Here is an 18,193-nt window from a genome sequence, read left to right as displayed (position 1 = left end):
CTAAAATATATTTTCAGATAAATAATAATGCATATCTTTCCAGAAATATTTTATTATCTTTATTATCATGTAGTTTATGTTATGGTGCTGTAAAAACACCTTGTGAATGTGTTATCTTGAAAGGAGCTTTATTAAAAGAAATGAGCTTACTTCATTAACTCCAGTCACTGCAGTTAATTATCAACATGTCAGCTTTTAATAACCTTAAAAATAGCTGCTTTTCACTTCTTAGCTGTGCAAAAGTGCGCTTTAAGGATATTGCAAAAGGAAGGTATGGTAATATTCACATTTATTATGCGCCAACACACAGGCCCCAAACACCAAATTTAATTTTACACTTATTTTGTGGCCCAGACTGTGACTGAAGCATGCATTGTATAAACGAGGCACCGGTCCAAACGATACCGAGCTAAATTTAGCATTGTTTAATTTTTTTTTCCTGGAAGCACTCCCTGCAGGAACAGAGGCTCTTGAAAAAGAAAAAGAAGAAGAAAGAAAATCATAAATTATACATTAAGCAAACTCGAAGAACAGGCCTGGTCCGATGTCCTTCGAACGTTGTGTGGTTCCTCTCCGATTGAGCTGATAGGACAATTCACATTGCACTCCCTGCTATCGGCATCATAAATATGACAATAACTCATGTTTCAGTACCTCCTGCCAGCGGTGACAGTAACTGGGAACTCGCCGAGTAGCAAAGTTCAACTGTGGTCAATGATAAAACTCAGTTAGACACAAGCAAAGTTCACTTGGCTCCAAAGGCCTCTGCTGGATTTTTCCAAAAACGCGGCTTCCCACCCGGGACAGCGGCTCGAAAACAGCAAACAAACCAGACAAAAGCTGCATGGCGGATATTCTCTGACTCGTCCGCGGTGTGTTTTCAGTAATTCCAGTCCAACAAGCAGCCAGTGAGACAACGCAACGATGGTGATGAAACTGATTTATGAGAGATAAGAGTTGACGGAAATCTAGGAACGCTGCATCAGATGTTATCTGACAAAAGCACAGAAACCAATCTAAAACAGCAGAAGTCACTTCTCTTGGAATACAGTGGGGCGATAAACCAATATTATTGTTTTTTTATCGAATTTGGGGGTTTTGAAGATTTAATTTTTTTAAAATCTGGATTTTTTTCCCCTTGGTTTTCCATAGTTGAGTGATGTCAGTGGGACAAGGCCGCCATTTTGTTTGACAAGTGTGCTTTTTAGTTTCTATTTATTCAGACTTTGAGTTCAGATCAACTCTATGATGGGATATAAGGGTCAAGTTAAGAGTTTTTACTTTTAATTTCGAGAATAAAGTCATAATATTAGGAGAATTAAGTAGTATCTTTAGAACAACTCCAACAAATTATCCATCCAAGCTTTCTTTTCTCATTAATCAACATTTTTCTTGTCATTTTAAGACATTCTTCTTGTACAACTTAGCTAATATTATGACTATATGCTCCAAATTAAACAAAAATTGTTGTAAAATGGTCCTAAAAATCTGCCGTACAACTCGCAGAAGGAATGTTTAAAAAAAAAAAAAACAGTTTTTGACATGTTTCTATACACTGCCCAGAAAGACACAAATCAGTTTTCTCAACACCAAACTTTTCCATTTTAGGTCATTTAGGGTCACCAAAATTATTTCTATTTGCTAAATGCCAGAATAATGACACGTTTTTTTAGTTGCTTGTTCCTTCGAATTCAAAGGTTTACAGATATGAAGATTTTGTGGGCTTCTGATAGGTAAATTTACATTCTTTTAATTAAATAGAGGCATATTTGTGGATGGATTTTAAGGGAAACAAATTCCTTCCATGTTTGGCGTGAAAAAATAAAAATAAATCAGCCAAGATGGCAGAAAGTGAACTGAGAACCTCTATAAGGCTGACTAATCATTGGGCAAAATGTCCATCTTATGAATGCTTATTTGTGCTGAACAATAAATCAATAACAACGTATATATTGTGATAGATATATGATCAATGTCAACAGATAATATGTTGATAGAAAATTCAGTTTAAAGAATATTCTCTGAACTCCGATCCAGAACCGCAAAGCTAAGCGAAGCTTGGTGGAATCAGCTAACTCTCTCACTCTTTGGTTACCTAGCAACAACTTGTAGAGCAAGTTGTGGTTACCTAGCAACAACCTGTTGAGTAACTTAGGCAGCAGCAGTTTAAGGTTTGGCCACTGTGCTTCATAACTACTAAAAATAAAAACAACGCCACCAGTTTGGCAGCATTTCAGATATTTAAAACCAAAAACTAATCAACAATTATCAATGTCAACTGATGTAAGATGCTTTTCTTGTGATGTTTTCTAGCCATATTGTCAAATCATTTGAGAATATCAACCACATATAAAAAGTAGAAGACCTTGTAATTGCTGGTAAATGAGCCGACAGGCCACTCAGCAACAAAGAGGCCATTTCTAAAAAAAAAACAAAAAGGCAGCAGAGAAAGTGAGAACAGTTTGGGAATTTACTCAGGAGCAAACACTTTGAATCTAAAATTTTAATTAAACTTGAAACAAGCCTCAAAAACACCATCCCAATTACAAGGTACGATGGTGGCAGCGTCATCATGTGTGGCTGTTTTTCTGCAAAATAGTTTGATACATAAAACAAACCATATGGCATCATAAAATATTTAATATTAAGCAAAATCTGAAGACATCAACCAGGAAGTTGAAGCTTAGGCACAAAAATAACCCTAGGATTTTCATCACATTACCTACAAAGTCAACATTTTCAGGTTGCCATCACAACTTCCACAGAAAACCTGTGATTTATAATCCAATATTCCAGCAATCTGTGGAAGCCTAAAGTTTTGTTTGAAAACGAAACTCTACAAGATGCTAAAGAAATGCTTATGATCCCCCTCTATCATTATTCTGACATTTAGCAACCAGAAATATTATTTTAGCTACCTAAAACATTAAAGGCTTGGTCTGATGTAATGGCAAACAGGAAGAAACAGAGATTTGGTCCACATCCTAAATCTCTTATCTATTTTGATTTTACTACAATTACACAATGGTTTCAGGTTTCTCCAATCTGAAACTCAAAGTTAGACTTTGAGTTCCAAAGGAATCTTAACTGCCCTGACTTTACCAGTAAGATTGTAAAACCAAAGCAATTATACTGTTAAGAACCATCCTATTGAACTCTTATATAAGCAGTTATAAACTGAAGCAGATAATTATTTCAGCTCTGTAAATCATTGACTTATATTTAGTTTAGTTTGACTTTTAACTTGTGGAAAGAAGTTGAAACGTTCATCCCAGCCGCCAAAGATTCAAAGCGATAAGTTAATAAATTGTCCAATCACAGAAGCCTCGATGAATGCCTCAAATGTTCTCGTTCGAAAAGCTCGTCTCACAGGAGACGTTGATGAATGTGATAGAAGTACAGGTTTCAAGGAAAATATTCAAATTTAAAACACATCGCATGTGATTTACAAATAACTCTGAAACTTTGGCAGTAAAATGTGTATTAAAGATGTCATTCACAGGATATTTTCTTTTTTTGGGACCATTCTCTGAAAATCTGAGACATAGTTGTGTGTGAAAATCTCAGCATTAACAACAATACTGAGTTCAAGTCACTTAATTCCCTTTTCTATTTCACTCTGATGCTCAATCTCTAAATTGTCTTCTCTATAATCAAGCACTTCATTCACTGTTGGTGTTAAACAATGGAACAGGTTTACCTAATAAAGTGGCCTCTGCGGGTATCTTAGCTTGTTCATTAATCAGTTTAAGTTTCTATTGTTCTTTGGGTCTTTCGGACTCTAAGTAATCCTTTCTAACGATTTCATACCTTTGAATAAACAGTGCCTACGTATGTGACCACTTTATTTTCTATAGCTTTGTATTTTTTGTGTTTTCATGAACACTTGTGGTCGACTGTATTATGTTATGCCATATTTTCATTGACTGTGGTTCTGTTCCCCATTTTAGCTAGTTAACTTATGGATTATGACATTTGTTCCTTTCAGATCATAACATTTTTTTAATAGAAATGTATTTTGTCAAAATTTGACTGAAATTTCATAAGAAAACTGTGGGGTTTGGAGCTTTAAGTGTTTTGAAGCCTGTGTAATTTATCACTGCAATAGCAATAATAGTCAATTATGACACTAAATTATACATCCACCTATATTCATATTTGCTACCTAATAGTAAAAAAATCAATTCACATGAAAAAAACCCTGAGCTTTTGCTTCATTTTCAGAGGCCTCATAGTAATGCTACAGTGCTCGTGCTAGCTTGAAACAAACCTATAGGTTCTAGCTGTTATTCATTTCCTCCAACATTACAGAGCAAATTAATGTTTTGTTAAGCAGAAATAAAATGTAATCTGCGAGGAGATAATCACACCACAAACAAATGCTACATCTCTTTGTAAGTATTTCTCAAACAGTAGAAGTTTATGCGAGTATGGTGGATTCCTGTTTATCCGCAGTTCAGTTCTCACTGATTTCCCCATTTGTGGAATATAATACAAATTATTCAAGGAAAATCCACCTATTTGCAGATTTGTTTTTTTATTATCTGAAATATTCAAAGGAAAATGCAGCTTTATAAGCTGAACTAAGTAAGCTCCATGTTACTTGAGATGTTAAATACTGCACCTTTTTCTCATTTTAATAAAAACAAACTGCTTCGTCTTAGTTGGATGAGAGTGAACAGGTTTGCAACCTTACAAAAAGACATTATCAACTCTGCACTTTGACAGGTTTATCTGGGATATATCTAATCAGTCTAATCAGTTACGTGTCACTTTGTTTTGTGAAGTTAGATTTTTTTTTTCCCATCTGTGTGCAAAAACATGACACACCCACAGCTGAGCTTAAATTTCTGACCTCAACATCACATGTCTGAGTTTAGCGGATTAGCAGTCAAACATAAGAAGGTTTCAAATTTGATTAACTTTATCCAGTTTATTATTGCATTTTACATCAAATATTCCAGAACGTAATCAATATACAGTCTCTCATTGCAACTATTTTGGTTTTCTTTTTAATTACTTAAAGCTGCAATATGTCATTTTTATAAAACATTTTTTTTGCATATTTGTTGAAAATGTTGCTTTCATGACAGAATGGTATGAGACAGATAATATGTGATAAAACATCAATCTCTTCTGCTTTCTCCCATTGCTCCCATGGTTAACTAAAACTAACCAATCAGAGCCAGGGGGCGGGCCTTAGCACTGACAATCACCCTTACCTCTTTGTTCTCTGCTATGCTGCTAGCACAACCTGTTGTGAATGCTCAGACATAGCCACCAATGACAATGGATAAACAGTTTTCCTGTAACAGTAAGGTGTTTCTCCACCGTTAGCACATTTAGTAGCAACTACATGAGATGATTGACAGCGCCTAAGACCATCCTCCCGGCTCTGATTGGTTGTTTTTGCTTGGAGCAGTGCATTTCTCCAGACAGGAATAATTTCTCAAGGAGAATTCAGAAGTGTCCAAAAACTGTACTCAAGTTGGAGTAGCACTTCTTCAGCATATCTTTACTCAAATAAAAGTAAAAAGTTGCCATCCAATAAATTACAAATGGTAAGTATTTGGTAAAAAGTCTGCTCACCTAATGAGTAACTGATCAAAATATCAATCATTTAATATTTAAAAATGTAAAAGTCAGATGGAATATAAAGTTAAGTGGATATTTTGGTATTTTAAGGTGTGATGGTCCGACCAGTCAAGGACAAGGACAAAGGCATATATAAAAATATATCTTCTATTTATTTTTCCCAAAAACATCTTAACAAAAGGTTTCAACAACAAATCTAAAAAAATATAACAAAATGGGCCCAAAAGAAATCAACTAAGGCAAACATAACTCAAGATAACAAACCAAAGACTGACCTCACACAATGAACACACAGGGAAATTTATACAAACAGGCTAGCCTACACAAACGAGGAGGGGTAGGGAAAGAGACAAAGACAAATAATGTATAAACATAAATGACTAATTTAAACTAAAACATTTTGACTTAAACACCACTATAAAAACCAAATAACCTAACACCAAAAAAAGGTTTTAACAATTATGCCATTAGTGGAGAGAGGCAGATTTTTTCCACATCAAGTCCCCTGCATCCAGCAGCCTGATGGACTGTTCCACTTCCTGGTGTTCCTTTCAGCCAACCCCCTTCTGTCAGCCAGTCCTTAAACTCAGCAAACAAAATAATTAATGATCTTAAAAAAACATAAGGCGTTTACTAAATGTGTGCACCCAAATTAGTAAACAACCCAACGCAATAACCACCACCAAAGAAAACCCACCAAAGAAAAAGTGAAAATCTAAATATATTATATGAAAACATTTAAATAAATACTAACACTGAGGAAAAGGTGGAGGAACCTCTACACACTCCCCCTCTTCTGGAAACTCCATGGGCCAGCGTGACAGGTAGTCGGCAGTAGAGTTCAGCTTCCCAGGGATATGATGGACATCAAACTGGAATGGTTGCATCGCCAGGTACCAACGCGTTATTCTACTGTTTGAGTCTTTCATTCTTTCAAGCCACTTCAGAGCCTTGTGATCCATTTCTAGGATGAACTGTGTCCCCAACAGATAATATTTGAGTGAATCTAAAGCCCACTTCACAGCTAGGCACTCCTTTTCTATAGTGGAGTATCGAGTTTCCCTTGGGTAGAGCTTTCTGCTTATAAAAGCAATTGGATGACGGCCCCCTGGAGGCCCTTGAAGCAGCACTGCACCCAGCCCACGCCCAGATGCATCAGTTTGCAAAATAAATGGCTGGTCAAAGTCAGGGCAGTGTAATGTAGGAGGTCCACTCAAGGCACCTTGGATGTCCTTAAAAGCTCTCTCTGCTTCCTCCGACCACTGAAGCTGATTAGGTCTCTTGGGGCTGGTCATATCTGTAAGCACAGCAGCTCTGGCAGAAAAATTAGGAATGAACTTATGGTACCAACCCGACATTCCAAGGAAGGATTTTAGCTGTGTCCTGGTCTGTGGCAGAGGACATGACTGAATTGCTTGAACCTTCTGGATCTGAGGTTTGATGACTCCATTGCCAATAATATGTCCAAGATATTGAACTTCCTTCTTGGCCAGGGTGCATTTAGCTGCATTAACAGTCAAACCTGCAGCATAAAGGGTCTCAAAAACAGCCTTAAGATGTTGCAAATGGTCCTCCCAGCTGTTACTGTAGATAACAATATCATCTAAATAGGCAGATGCAAAATTTGAAAGACCTCCCAGTACCTTATCCATAAGCCTCTGGAAGGTCGCAGGTGCTCCATGTAGCCCAAAAGGCATGACGGTGAACTGATGGAGGCCCCAAGGTGTCCGGAAAGCTGTTAGCTCACGAGACCTGGTGGTAAGGGGAACCTGCCAATAACCTTTAGAGAGATCAATGGTAGTAAGATATTTTGCTTTTCCAAGACAGCAAATCAAATCATCAATACGGGGAGTTGGATACGAGTCAAACTTGGAAACAGAGTTCAAATAGCGGAAGTCTATACAGAACCTCATGGTGCCATCCTTTTTTGGTACAAGGACAATAGGATTACACCAGTCACTGTGAGAAGTCTCAATGATGCCCAGAGAAAGCATTAATTCAATCTCCTCTTTTAAAGGGCCAAGAAGACGCTCAGGGATTCTGTAGCTCCTTCGTTTCACAACTGCATCCTCTTTCAGACGAATATCATGTTCAATATAGTCAGTACGTCCAGGATTATCATGAAACAAATTGATGTTACAAAGGGCTCTCACTTGCACCTGCTGTTCTGGGGAGAGATGACTCAGGTCAAGAGCAGAAGCTGATGGTAGAGGCAGGTATTGTTCCTCCACCTCCTCATCTGATACACTTCTGATGAAAAATGCATCTTGCTTCCCCTCAGGCCTCGAGACCCACTCCTTTAGCAGATTAATGTGAAGAACTCTAGTACTGCGTCTTTGGTCTAGAGTACAGATCTTGTAGGTGGTAGGACCCAGTTTTTGAACAACCTCATATGGACCTTGCCACTGAGCCAAAAACTTGCTGTCATCAGTAGGTAACAGTACCAATACCTTTTGACCTGGTTCAAAACTCCTTACATGAGCAGTTTGATCATACCAGGTTTTTTGCTTCTGTTGAGAAACACGCATATGTTCCTGAGCCAATGAGGTCATCTTTTCCAACTTCTCTCTCATCTGGAGGACATAAGAAATTGTATTAACAGGTTCTTTTACAGGTTTCTCCCCCTCCCACCTTTCCTTCAAAAGGGCCAGTGGACCTCGCACCTCATGCCCAAAAAGCAACTCAAAGGGGGAAAACCCGGTAGAGGCTTGGGGTACCTCCCGATATGCAAACAAGAGGTAAGGGAGCCACTGATCCCAATCAGACCCAGCTTCATTGATGAACTTACGAAGCATGTTCTTAAGAGTCTGATTAAACCTCTCTGTGAGTCCATCAGTTTGTGGGTGATATGGGGTGGTTCTCAGTCCCCTAATGCCAATCAGTTTATACACATCCTTCAGTAGTTTGGACATAAAATTTGTCCCTTGATCAGTCAGTATTTCTTTGGGAAACCCCACTCGTGAAAAAAACTGAACCAGGCAAAAGGCAACAGTCTTAGCCTTAACAGATTTCAGAGGGAACACTTCTGGATACTTTGTGGCATAATCAGTGATAACCAACATAAATCGGTTACCTGATTTGCTCTTCTCCACTGGACCTACTACATCCATGCCCAAACGTTCAAATGGTGTATTTATAATAGGAAGAGGCTGAAGAGGCGCTCTCGCTGCAAATCTGGTGGATGTTTTTTGACACTGAGGACAACTCTTGCAAAAACTGGCAACATCTTTGTGTAATCCAGGCCAGTAGAAACACCGTTTGATTCGGGCTATAGTTTTATGTTTCCCCAGGTGGCCAGCCCAGGGAACTGAATGGCCCAAAATCAATACTGTTTTCCTGACTTTTCTGGGTAACACAAGCTGTTGTAATTCTCCATGTCTCCTATAGAGGATGCCATTTTGCATGTAAAATTCCTCTGCAGTTTCACCTTCTTCAACTCTTTTCATAAGGTCAGCCAGACTTCTGTCCTGGTGCTGCAGCTCACTAATATTATCAGGAATTTCAAAGTCTAGCTGTACCTCAGGTTCAGGTAACACAGGAGAGGCTGTGGTATGTTTGAATTTTTCTTGCTTGCGTTGTGCCCGAGACTTGCGATCTTTAGTACGACACCCTTCAATCTCAGCCTCATAGAATGGTAAGGCTTTTAAGCTGGGCTCATCTTCCCCAGAGGTCTTTGCCTGGGATCGTGTCAGCACAACATTGCACATTTTAGAAGCATTTATTAGGTCAGTGAGAACTGGGAGATCATTTCCTAGGACAACAGGAAAAGGTAATTCATCCATGACACCCACATTTAACAGGTAAACATGTCCTTGCACTCTCATGAAAATGTCTGCTGTCGGATATTGTTTTTCATCCCCATGAACACAGCAGATAGGTATTGTCTCAGAGGTACAAATACTATGTGGTGGAACATACCTGCGGTGTACCAGTGACTGGGTGCTTCCTGTGTCAATCAGAGCTTTGACTCTCTTCCCATCTATCTCCACAGTAGTTTCCATCAGTGGCTGGTTTTGTCTGTTCACTACATGGTTCTCTCTGGGTACAAAACACATCTGAGAGAGTTTCGTAGGATTTTGAGGACACATAGGCTTTGTGTGGCCCTCCTGCCCACATAAATAGCAGATGGGTTTTTTCACAGGTTTTGTTTGACTGGGGGAAAAACATTTTTCTTTTCCAGACTGCTTATTCACATTTCCAGTTTGACCGTTACCTGGAATCGGCATAAACTCCCTTTTTGCAGCTCTAAAAGCCCATGATTGGGTCTTCCTGCGGGCAGCCACAAAAGCATCTGCCAGGGAGACCGCCTCTGCTGCATCTTTTGGGTTTCGTTCCTTAATCCAAACTTGGAGTTCTGGAGACAACATTCGGAAATACTGTTCAAGAATTATGATGTCATTTATTTCTTCAACAGTCTTACCTCGAGGCTGAACCCATTTGCTATACAGTTCTTTAAGTCTCACAAAAAGCTCTTTGGGGGACTCATTTGGCTCCACATGAAGAGACCGGAACCTCTGACGATAAGTCTCGTTATTAATTTCATATTTCTGTAAAATAGCAGCTTTAACATTATCATAGTTCATTGATTCATCCACATCCATATGTACATATGCACTCCTGGCTTTACCAGTCAAGAGTGGAATCAACTGAAATGCCCAGTCACTTTTTGGCCATCGACAAGCACATGCTATCCTCTCAAAAGTTATAAGGAAATGCTCAATGTCATCATCTTCAGTTAACTTTTGCAGTTTTGGTTCTTTATAAAAATGTGTAGAAACTGAGTCACCTGGCTTAACAGCAGACAGTGCAGGTCCTGGTGGTGAACGAGCCACATCATCAGGCCTCAAGCCTGTAGAGGAAGGGGCGTGGTCTTGCCCAAAAGGCCTCAGGCCTTCAGAAGACTGGGCCTGAAGCTCCTCTTGAAATAAAGTGAACTGATGTTGGAGAGCCTTAAACCTGTGATCTTGACGTGCCATTTCTTTCTCCCACTGTTCCTCTCGAGCTTTCTGCTGTCCAATGTGGGCCTGAAGGATCCCCGCCAAGTCGGATATGGTTGGCTCTCTTCCCTCTTCATCCTCTTCACAAGTTTCACAAATTGCACCACACTCCTCATACTCCGTTTGTGCTTCCTTGTCTGATGGAGCTGACTTGCCTTTACCACCTCTGACTCCTCTCATGGTTTAGGTCTCTTTCTTCTTCTTTTGGTTCCAAAAAAAAAAAAAAAAAAAAAAAAAAAAAAATCAATAAATATGCCTTTATCCGTCACTGGTGGATATCCCACTCCTGACACCAACTGTGATGGTCCGACCAGTCAAGGACAAGGACAAAGGCATATATAAAAATATATCTTCTATTTATTTTTCCCAAAAACATCTTAACAAAAGGTTTCAACAACAAATCTAAAAAAATATAACAAAATGGGCCCAAAAGAAATCAACTAAGGCAAACATAACTCAAGATAACAAACCAAAGACTGACCTCACACAATGAACACACAGGGAAATTTATACAAACAGGCTAGCCTACACAAACGAGGAGGGGTAGGGAAAGAGACAAAGACAAATAATGTATAAACATAAATGACTAATTTAAACTAAAACATTTTGACTTAAACACCACTATAAAAACCAAATAACCTAACACCAAAAAAAGGTTTTAACAATTATGCCATTAGTGGAGAGAGGCAGATTTTTTCCACATCAAGTCCCCTGCATCCAGCAGCCTGATGGACTGTTCCACTTCCTGGTGTTCCTTTCAGCCAACCCCCTTCTGTCAGCCAGTCCTTAAACTCAGCAAACAAAATAATTAATGATCTTAAAAAAACATAAGGCGTTTACTAAATGTGTGCACCCAAATTAGTAAACAACCCAACGCAATAACCACCACCAAAGAAAACCCACCAAAGAAAAAGTGAAAATCTAAATATATTATATGAAAACATTTAAATAAATACTAACACTGAGGAAAAGGTGGAGGAACCTCTACATAAGGACAAAATTTGTAATAATTTCTATAAAAGTAACAAAAAATAACAAAATCAGGCAACAGAGATTTTTTTTCCAAATCAGTTTCTTTAAAGAAAAAAAAAACAAACTTATGAAACTTTAACACAAACTGCAGGTGTGTGTCTGTGTCTGGTGAATTTTTGGTTAAACATGTTTGTTCTTCATTCAGTGGGTAGAAAATCCAGACATTTAACTCAAATAAGAGTGGAAATACTTCATAATAAAAATACCCAAGTAAAAGTAAAAAGTACAGCGTAGTAAAAATACTCCTAAAAGTATTTTTTTTTCCCAAAAATGTTATTTGAGTAAATGTAAGTAGTTATTACTCAAATCTGCTCATAACATTCTGTCACAACATGGTGACAATCTTAATTTTACTCTAACAACACTCTTTAGGATGTCTCAATATCACATTTTATATCAGTAAAGATTTTAATTTAACAGTCAATTCCAGAAAAACAGGAAAAAGTTTACCCATTAACAGATATGATTCACCTAAATGCCTGCAGCAAACACAAAGAGATAAAGAGACCTGGATTGGTGAGCCACATGTCGCCTTGAAATGTAAGACGATTTGAAAGGTGTCTACTTTCAGAGGAACACAAACCACCTCAGTTCTCCACAGTGCAACAGGAGTCCGGTTGGAGACCTGCGGGGCATAAAAGTCCCAATGGCCTCCTGAGAAAAGCCAGAAGTGGCTCGTGTCGCGGGCTGCCGCGTGCACCAAAGTAAGCGTGACACCCACGGAGGTAGAGAGGGAGAGCCGCCAAAAACAACACGACGGCACGCTGCCGGGACAGCAGCTTTCAGCAGCAACTCATGAAAGAATGCATGACAGCTCCCTGTGTGACTTCAATAATATAAACCATTCCTTCCTGTGCGCAATTAGCAACAGTTGTTTATTCAGGAAATTACTCTGGTGGCCATTTAGTGCAGAGAGGAAAGATGCACCGCACTTCTTGGAGAGAAGCAAACGCAGGCAAAACAGGATCTGATTTTACTTTAAAGCTGCAGTATGTTATTTTTGTTTAAAACATCTGTTTTGTACATATTTATTAGAACTGTCACTGTCATAAAAGTAAAATATAAGCAGAGGTGCCCAAAAAATGTACTCAAATAAGAGTAGTCACTACTTCAACTTATTTTAACTAAAAAAAAAGGCATAGAGTAGCCATCCAAAAAACTACTACAGTACAAAAAGTATTTGGCAAAAACAGTAGTAATTATCAAAACATCAATCATTTAATGCTTAAAAATTACATCAACATGAAATTATGTGGAAATTTTGGTATTTTATAGCTCAAAATTAAACTAATTACAAAATAACAAAATTAGGCAAAAGAAACATTTTTCGAAATCAGTTTCTTTCAGTAAAAAACTTATGAAACTTCAACAAAAACTGCAGGTGTGTGTCTGTGTCTGGCGAATTTTTGGTTAAGACATGTTTGAGTTTCATTCAAAATCCATAAATTTTACTCAAATAAGAGCAACAATACTCCATAAAGAAGTTACTCAAGTAAAAGTAAACAGTACAGCGTAGTAAAAATACTCCTAAAAGTAATTTTTTTCCCAAAAGTTACCGAAGTTATATTATGAGACAGATAATCTGTAGAAAACATCGATCTCCTCCACCTGAGCTACTGTTGCCATCTGAAAAACTCCAGACTAAAAACAACCAATCAGAGCCAAGAGGTGGGTCTTAGCGCTGCCAATCAACCTCATGTACTCACTCCTAAATGTGATAATGGCAGAGAAATAACTTATGTTACAGAAAAACTGTTTGTTCGCCATCATGGTGGCCATGCTACCTAGCCTGAGCATTCACAACATGCTATGCTAGCTGCGGCGATGCTAACACCCGCCTCCTGGCTCTGATTGGTAGCTTCTAATTAGCACTGGGAACACTGGGAGAAGGCAGTGGAGCTTTTTCACAGATTATCAGTCTCATAGTTGTGCATAATGTCACAACATAGTGACAGCTTCAACAAATATCTAAAAAATATATTTTGTAAACGCTGCATAGTGCAGCTTTGAAGTGTTTCAAAATATTTACTTAAGGTTTTACAGTTTTTAAAAGATCTGTAAAAAATGTCTCCCAAAGCAGTTACACTGTAGAAAAACCATTTTAGCATCTCTATCCGAAACCTACAGACAATACCGAGAAACCATTGAATAATAAAAAAAGATTTAGTGTATAACTGCAAAAGTTTTGATATTTAGAAAATAAATACTGAATACTACAAAATAAAATCTAATTTTTCACTAATTAAATAAGTGGTGGAGAGTTAGAATCCATATTAGCCAAAGAAAGCATCAAGATGAACATTTTCCCTTTAAAACGATACTCATTCTTCAATAAAACCGCATATTTTTAAAAATAAATTAAAAAAAATATGGCAAAAATCTACAATCTAGATTTACTGTGCTAACAAGAACTAATGCTAAACACACTAACGTACACTGAAGTAACTGTTATACTTTTTGTACCGCCTATATAATAAAACTTGTCATGTTACACTACAGTAGAAAAAGATATAAACAATTATTTTATTACTAAATTTAAAAGAAACAATCTTGTTTCTTTGTTTAGGCTGTTAGTGAAAATAGTAAGAAAGATTTAGAAATGTAAGAGCAGCAGTGGGGTGTACCACATTCTCACTGACTTACTGATAAACAATTACCGTATCCATGAAACGTTAATTAAATTATTATTACATTACCTTTAAATTATGACTGAAAGTTTTCAAGCTTTAAGGTTTTCAACTAGTGGTTGGAAATCTGTTGACTATTTTCGGGGCAGTAACATCTGGCCCTGCACTTTGCTATGGTTTAATAGATAATCTCTAGCAGGTTTATGCTAGTAAAACCATCTTATGATACGATATCCTTGAGTGAAAACACCCCAGTTACACTAAAACTGCTTAATATTGTCTAACTGCTTTCATTAAACCATAAATATATTTTTTTAAAAATGGCTGCTTAACAGACATGCTGCTCAGAAATGCAGAAATTCCCTTTAAAATTACAACAATGGTGAATTACACTTCTTTAGGCCAGCTGACTGACAAAGCGCAGCAATAAGTGGGAGCTTTGCTACATTAGTCAACATTTTTTAAACGTTGGTATACATTCCTACACTGCAAAACCCAACAACTTAACAAGTATTTGTGGTTGCAAATATATTTTTGCACTTGAAATAAGACAAAACTAATTTACAAGTAACTTTTCAGCAAGATATAGAAGCTTGTTTTAAGTAAACAATTGCTTAATATTGATGAAAAGTGTTAAATAGATCTACTTATGACAAAGCTATTTCCCCATGTTATAAGTGAAATAATCTGCTAATGGAACTAGCACTTTTTCATCAATATCAATGAATTATTTACTTAAAACAAGCTCCTATATCTTACTGATAAGTTACTTTTAAGTTAGTTTATTTTAATTCCAGTATGCTAAGACATTTAAACTAGAAAAGTACTTGGTATAATTGTGTGTATTTTACAGTGTACAGGTGCCTGCCCAATGTCTCCCCTCTAATTTAACAAATATCAGAGCAGATGCAGCAATGAAGAGCCTACTGACCTTTGCTTGGCCCCAACACTAATGCTGCAACCTGTTGTTACAAGTTATCTTAAATTATGACTTTAAACTTCAAAAGTAAGATCAAAGACTTTTATTTATTTTTGCTGAAGCCTGAGGGTAAACTTCTGCAGCATATATAGAGTTTGTTCTCTAACATTTCCCACCTTGAGCTGCAAAAGGTGGGAAATGATACGATATCCTTGAGTGAGAGAGAGAGATATCGTAGACTAGACATCCTGCATAAAATGTAGAGCATTGCTAATAATATCATTAACTGTTTCTAGATGCTTTATCTATTTATGTTTATCCACCATAAAATGTCCTAAATTTATTTGGATTTCTGTAGCTAACACAAACTACACTACAAGTAGAATAACCTTTTTTTGTTGCATTATGTGGTTTTAAAGCATGATACCTATATTTGAGTCAATTACAATTGTTTTTCAAAAGAGCATAATGATTATGTGTGCACTCTTTCATCACAGCGGGAAGAAAAAGTTCAGTCTTCCTGCCTGTTGAGTCTATAAAGAACATTGTGTACTGCAATACATGACACATGGCATACAATACACCATAAGAGTGTGACAGGTCTCCTTTCTGTGATGAGCTGAGTTTATTTATAGTAAAGAAGGACAAAAACAAACAGCCTAGGGTTAAACGTTTTAGCTAAATCTATACTTGAACATGTGCTCCCATATTTTTCAGTTCCTTTTTCTCCCCAGTTTTTCCAGAACAGGTGTCACGCCCTTATATAATACTACTACACTGGTTTTAAGGTAAACACGGCCTCCAGCTACGAGGTCTGTTTTTGTATTTACAGAGGTTGTGCATTTGGTCCATTTCTAACACCATATCTTGTCCAACCACACTGATAGAAACCAACTGTTAGAGTTTCACGATTAAAATGGATCCATCAATTTGAATACATTTAATTTGGGTGCATTTCAAATGATGTCAATTTAGTTAAATCATAACTATTAGAAGAATAGATTCTTATCCTATGCTTAACCTCCTTCTACCCAGCAAAAATATGAAGTCGTTCACGATAAAGACATATAATCTTCCAAACAAGTGTAACGTTAACATTAGCACTGCTGCTAAACCAGTTTAAGCTAGATGAAAACTTTTTAAAATCAGTTCTAGCAAGGCAGCATATGTTAGTTTCCTTGACAACAGAAGATTGACTAGTTCAAGTCATTAACAATGACTAAATCATGTTTAAGAAGGTAAAGTAGCTAGCAAGTCTGACATTAGCAAATAGCATTGTTACTATGTTAGCTTAACATGAAAACAATCTTTTTAAATTAGTTCTAACAATGTGGAATATAAACGGTTTCCTTAAAAACAACAGATATGATGTACGAAAGTTACGTCTGCATTTGAATTAAGAGGCTAAGCTGGCTAGCTAGTCTGACATTAGCATTAGCGCTGTTACAAAGCTAGTTTCACATGAAAACAACTTTTTAAAATCAGTTCTAATAATGTGGAATATAAACAGTTTTCTTCATAACAACAGATACAATGTAACAAAGTTACCTATATCTGCATTAGAGTTAAGAGGCTAAGCTGGCTAGCTAGTCTGACATTAGCATTAGTGCTGTTTCTATTCTTTTTGACAACAGATACAATGTACCATTTTTAGCTACAGGCCATCTGGATCAGGTTTCAGCCTCTAAGATGGCTAGCAAATCTGATATAAGCATTTGCGCTATTACTAAGCTAGTTTAAGGTGAAAACAACTTGTTTAAATCAGTTCTTACAAGATATGTAAACTATTTCCTTGAGAACAATACAATGTAGTATTGTTAGCTGTATCTGCATCTAGCTTAAAAGGCCAACCTAGCAAGCAAGTCTGACAGTACCATTTGTACTGTTACTAAACATGTTTAAGGTAGAAACAAACTTTTTAGATCAGTTTTAATAAGGTGGAATGCAAATAATTTCCTTGACAACAGATGCAATGAAGCATCATTAGCTATATCTGCATCAGCCTTAAGAGGCTAACTGACATTTGTGGTGTTACTAAGCTAGCTTAAGGTGAAAACAACATTTTTAAATAAGTTCCAACAATGTGGAAAGTAAAATGTTTCCTTGAAGCAACATATATGATGTAGGCTACTATAGTTAGCTATGTCTGCAATAGGCTTTGGAGGCTAAGCTGGCTAGCAAGTCATTACATTAGCATTGTTACTAAACTAGCTTAAGTTGGAAGCAAACTTTTAAAAACCTTGACAACAGCTGTGATGCATTATTCTTTGGCAATGACTCCCTCAAGGTTAAAAAGCTTGAGAAAGATTTTAGAAAGTTTAGCCTTAGCGATAGCGCTGTTGCTTAATAAGTTAAAGCATGGTAGCGTATAAACCTTTAAAATTCAAAGAAGGCTTAAACCAGAGCCAAGATGACTTCCTCAGAGTCAAAAACTGTGGCATTCAAGAAAGGTAATCAACTCAAAGTCATTGTGGGACTCCTCAATCAATTCTTGAACCAATTTTGGGTTAAGGAAGGGCACAATGCCCTGCTAAAAGGCTGATTATGGTCTGCTACAACAGATAGGTAGGTGAAATGTGTCTTCATATAGCGCGTCCTGGTGCTATGTGCTTCCCAAATAAGCAACACACACCTGTCCATGCAAACGATGTGACAGAAAATGTGATTCATCAGACCAGCCCACCTTCTTCTTCCAGAACCCGGTCACTGGTTTATCACTGCTTCTTTCTTACTTCACTTTTGATCGCAAATTAATCTTTTTCCAGCTTATAACATGTCAACTTTGAGAACAAAATGTTCCCTTCCAGTCGAATGTCTCTCACTCACTAATAATAAAGAAAACGTAATTAGGGGTGTTAGAGGTCAGAGTGACCATATCACCTCTTTACTATTTTAAACCTCTGAAACTTTGGTTTCTTTTTTAGGTATGAAATTCTGAATTGTTTTGGACTAACCGGGTGTTGATTCATACTCGCCTGGATGGTTTTGAACTTGCAAAAGCTGAATTTTTAGAGTCCATTTCC

General features: G+C 37.2%; 3 protein-coding genes across 3 annotated transcripts in view; 1 reads left to right on the top strand and 2 right to left on the bottom strand.

The window, feature by feature from the left end:
• The window catches only part of LOC106930957 (uridylate-specific endoribonuclease C-like), a 138,655-nt gene that overhangs the window by 102,194 nt on the left and 18,268 nt on the right, over window positions 1-18,193 (top strand). The window lies entirely within an intron of this gene.
• LOC106930948 (guanine nucleotide binding protein (G protein), alpha activating activity polypeptide, olfactory type) overlaps window positions 1-18,193 on the bottom strand; it is an 86,862-nt gene that overhangs the window by 66,743 nt on the left and 1,926 nt on the right. The gene's annotated exons all lie outside the window — the stretch shown is intronic.
• On the bottom strand, window positions 9,441-11,575 carry LOC148154729 (uncharacterized). Its single transcript, XM_088014585.1, has 2 exons — window positions 9,809-11,575; window positions 9,441-9,701 (listed from the first exon to the last, which is right to left on the bottom strand). The coding sequence occupies exons 1-2, from the start codon at window positions 10,770-10,772 to the stop codon at window positions 9,547-9,549; spliced, it is 1,119 nt and encodes a 372-aa protein (XP_087870711.1). The 5' UTR covers window positions 10,773-11,575; the 3' UTR covers window positions 9,441-9,546.

The sequence above is a fragment of the Poecilia mexicana genome, unplaced genomic scaffold (genome assembly GCF_051168715.1).
Source record: "Poecilia mexicana isolate PSO_F unplaced genomic scaffold, ASM5116871v1 scaffold_17, whole genome shotgun sequence".
Lineage (NCBI taxonomy): Eukaryota > Metazoa > Chordata > Actinopteri > Cyprinodontiformes > Poeciliidae > Poecilia > Poecilia mexicana.
This window is presented reverse-complemented; position numbering and strand designations above follow the sequence as displayed.

Excerpts from the sequence above, each read along its gene's own strand:
- LOC148154729 (XM_088014585.1), bottom strand. The coding sequence starts at position 10,772 with ATGAGAGGAGTCAGAGGTGGTAAAGGCAAGTCAGCTCCATCAGACAAG. Across the intron at positions 9,702-9,808 it reads GGAGTTTATGCCGATTCCAG|GAGGGCCACACAAAGCCTAT; the intron begins GTAACGGTCAAA and ends TTATGTGGGCAG.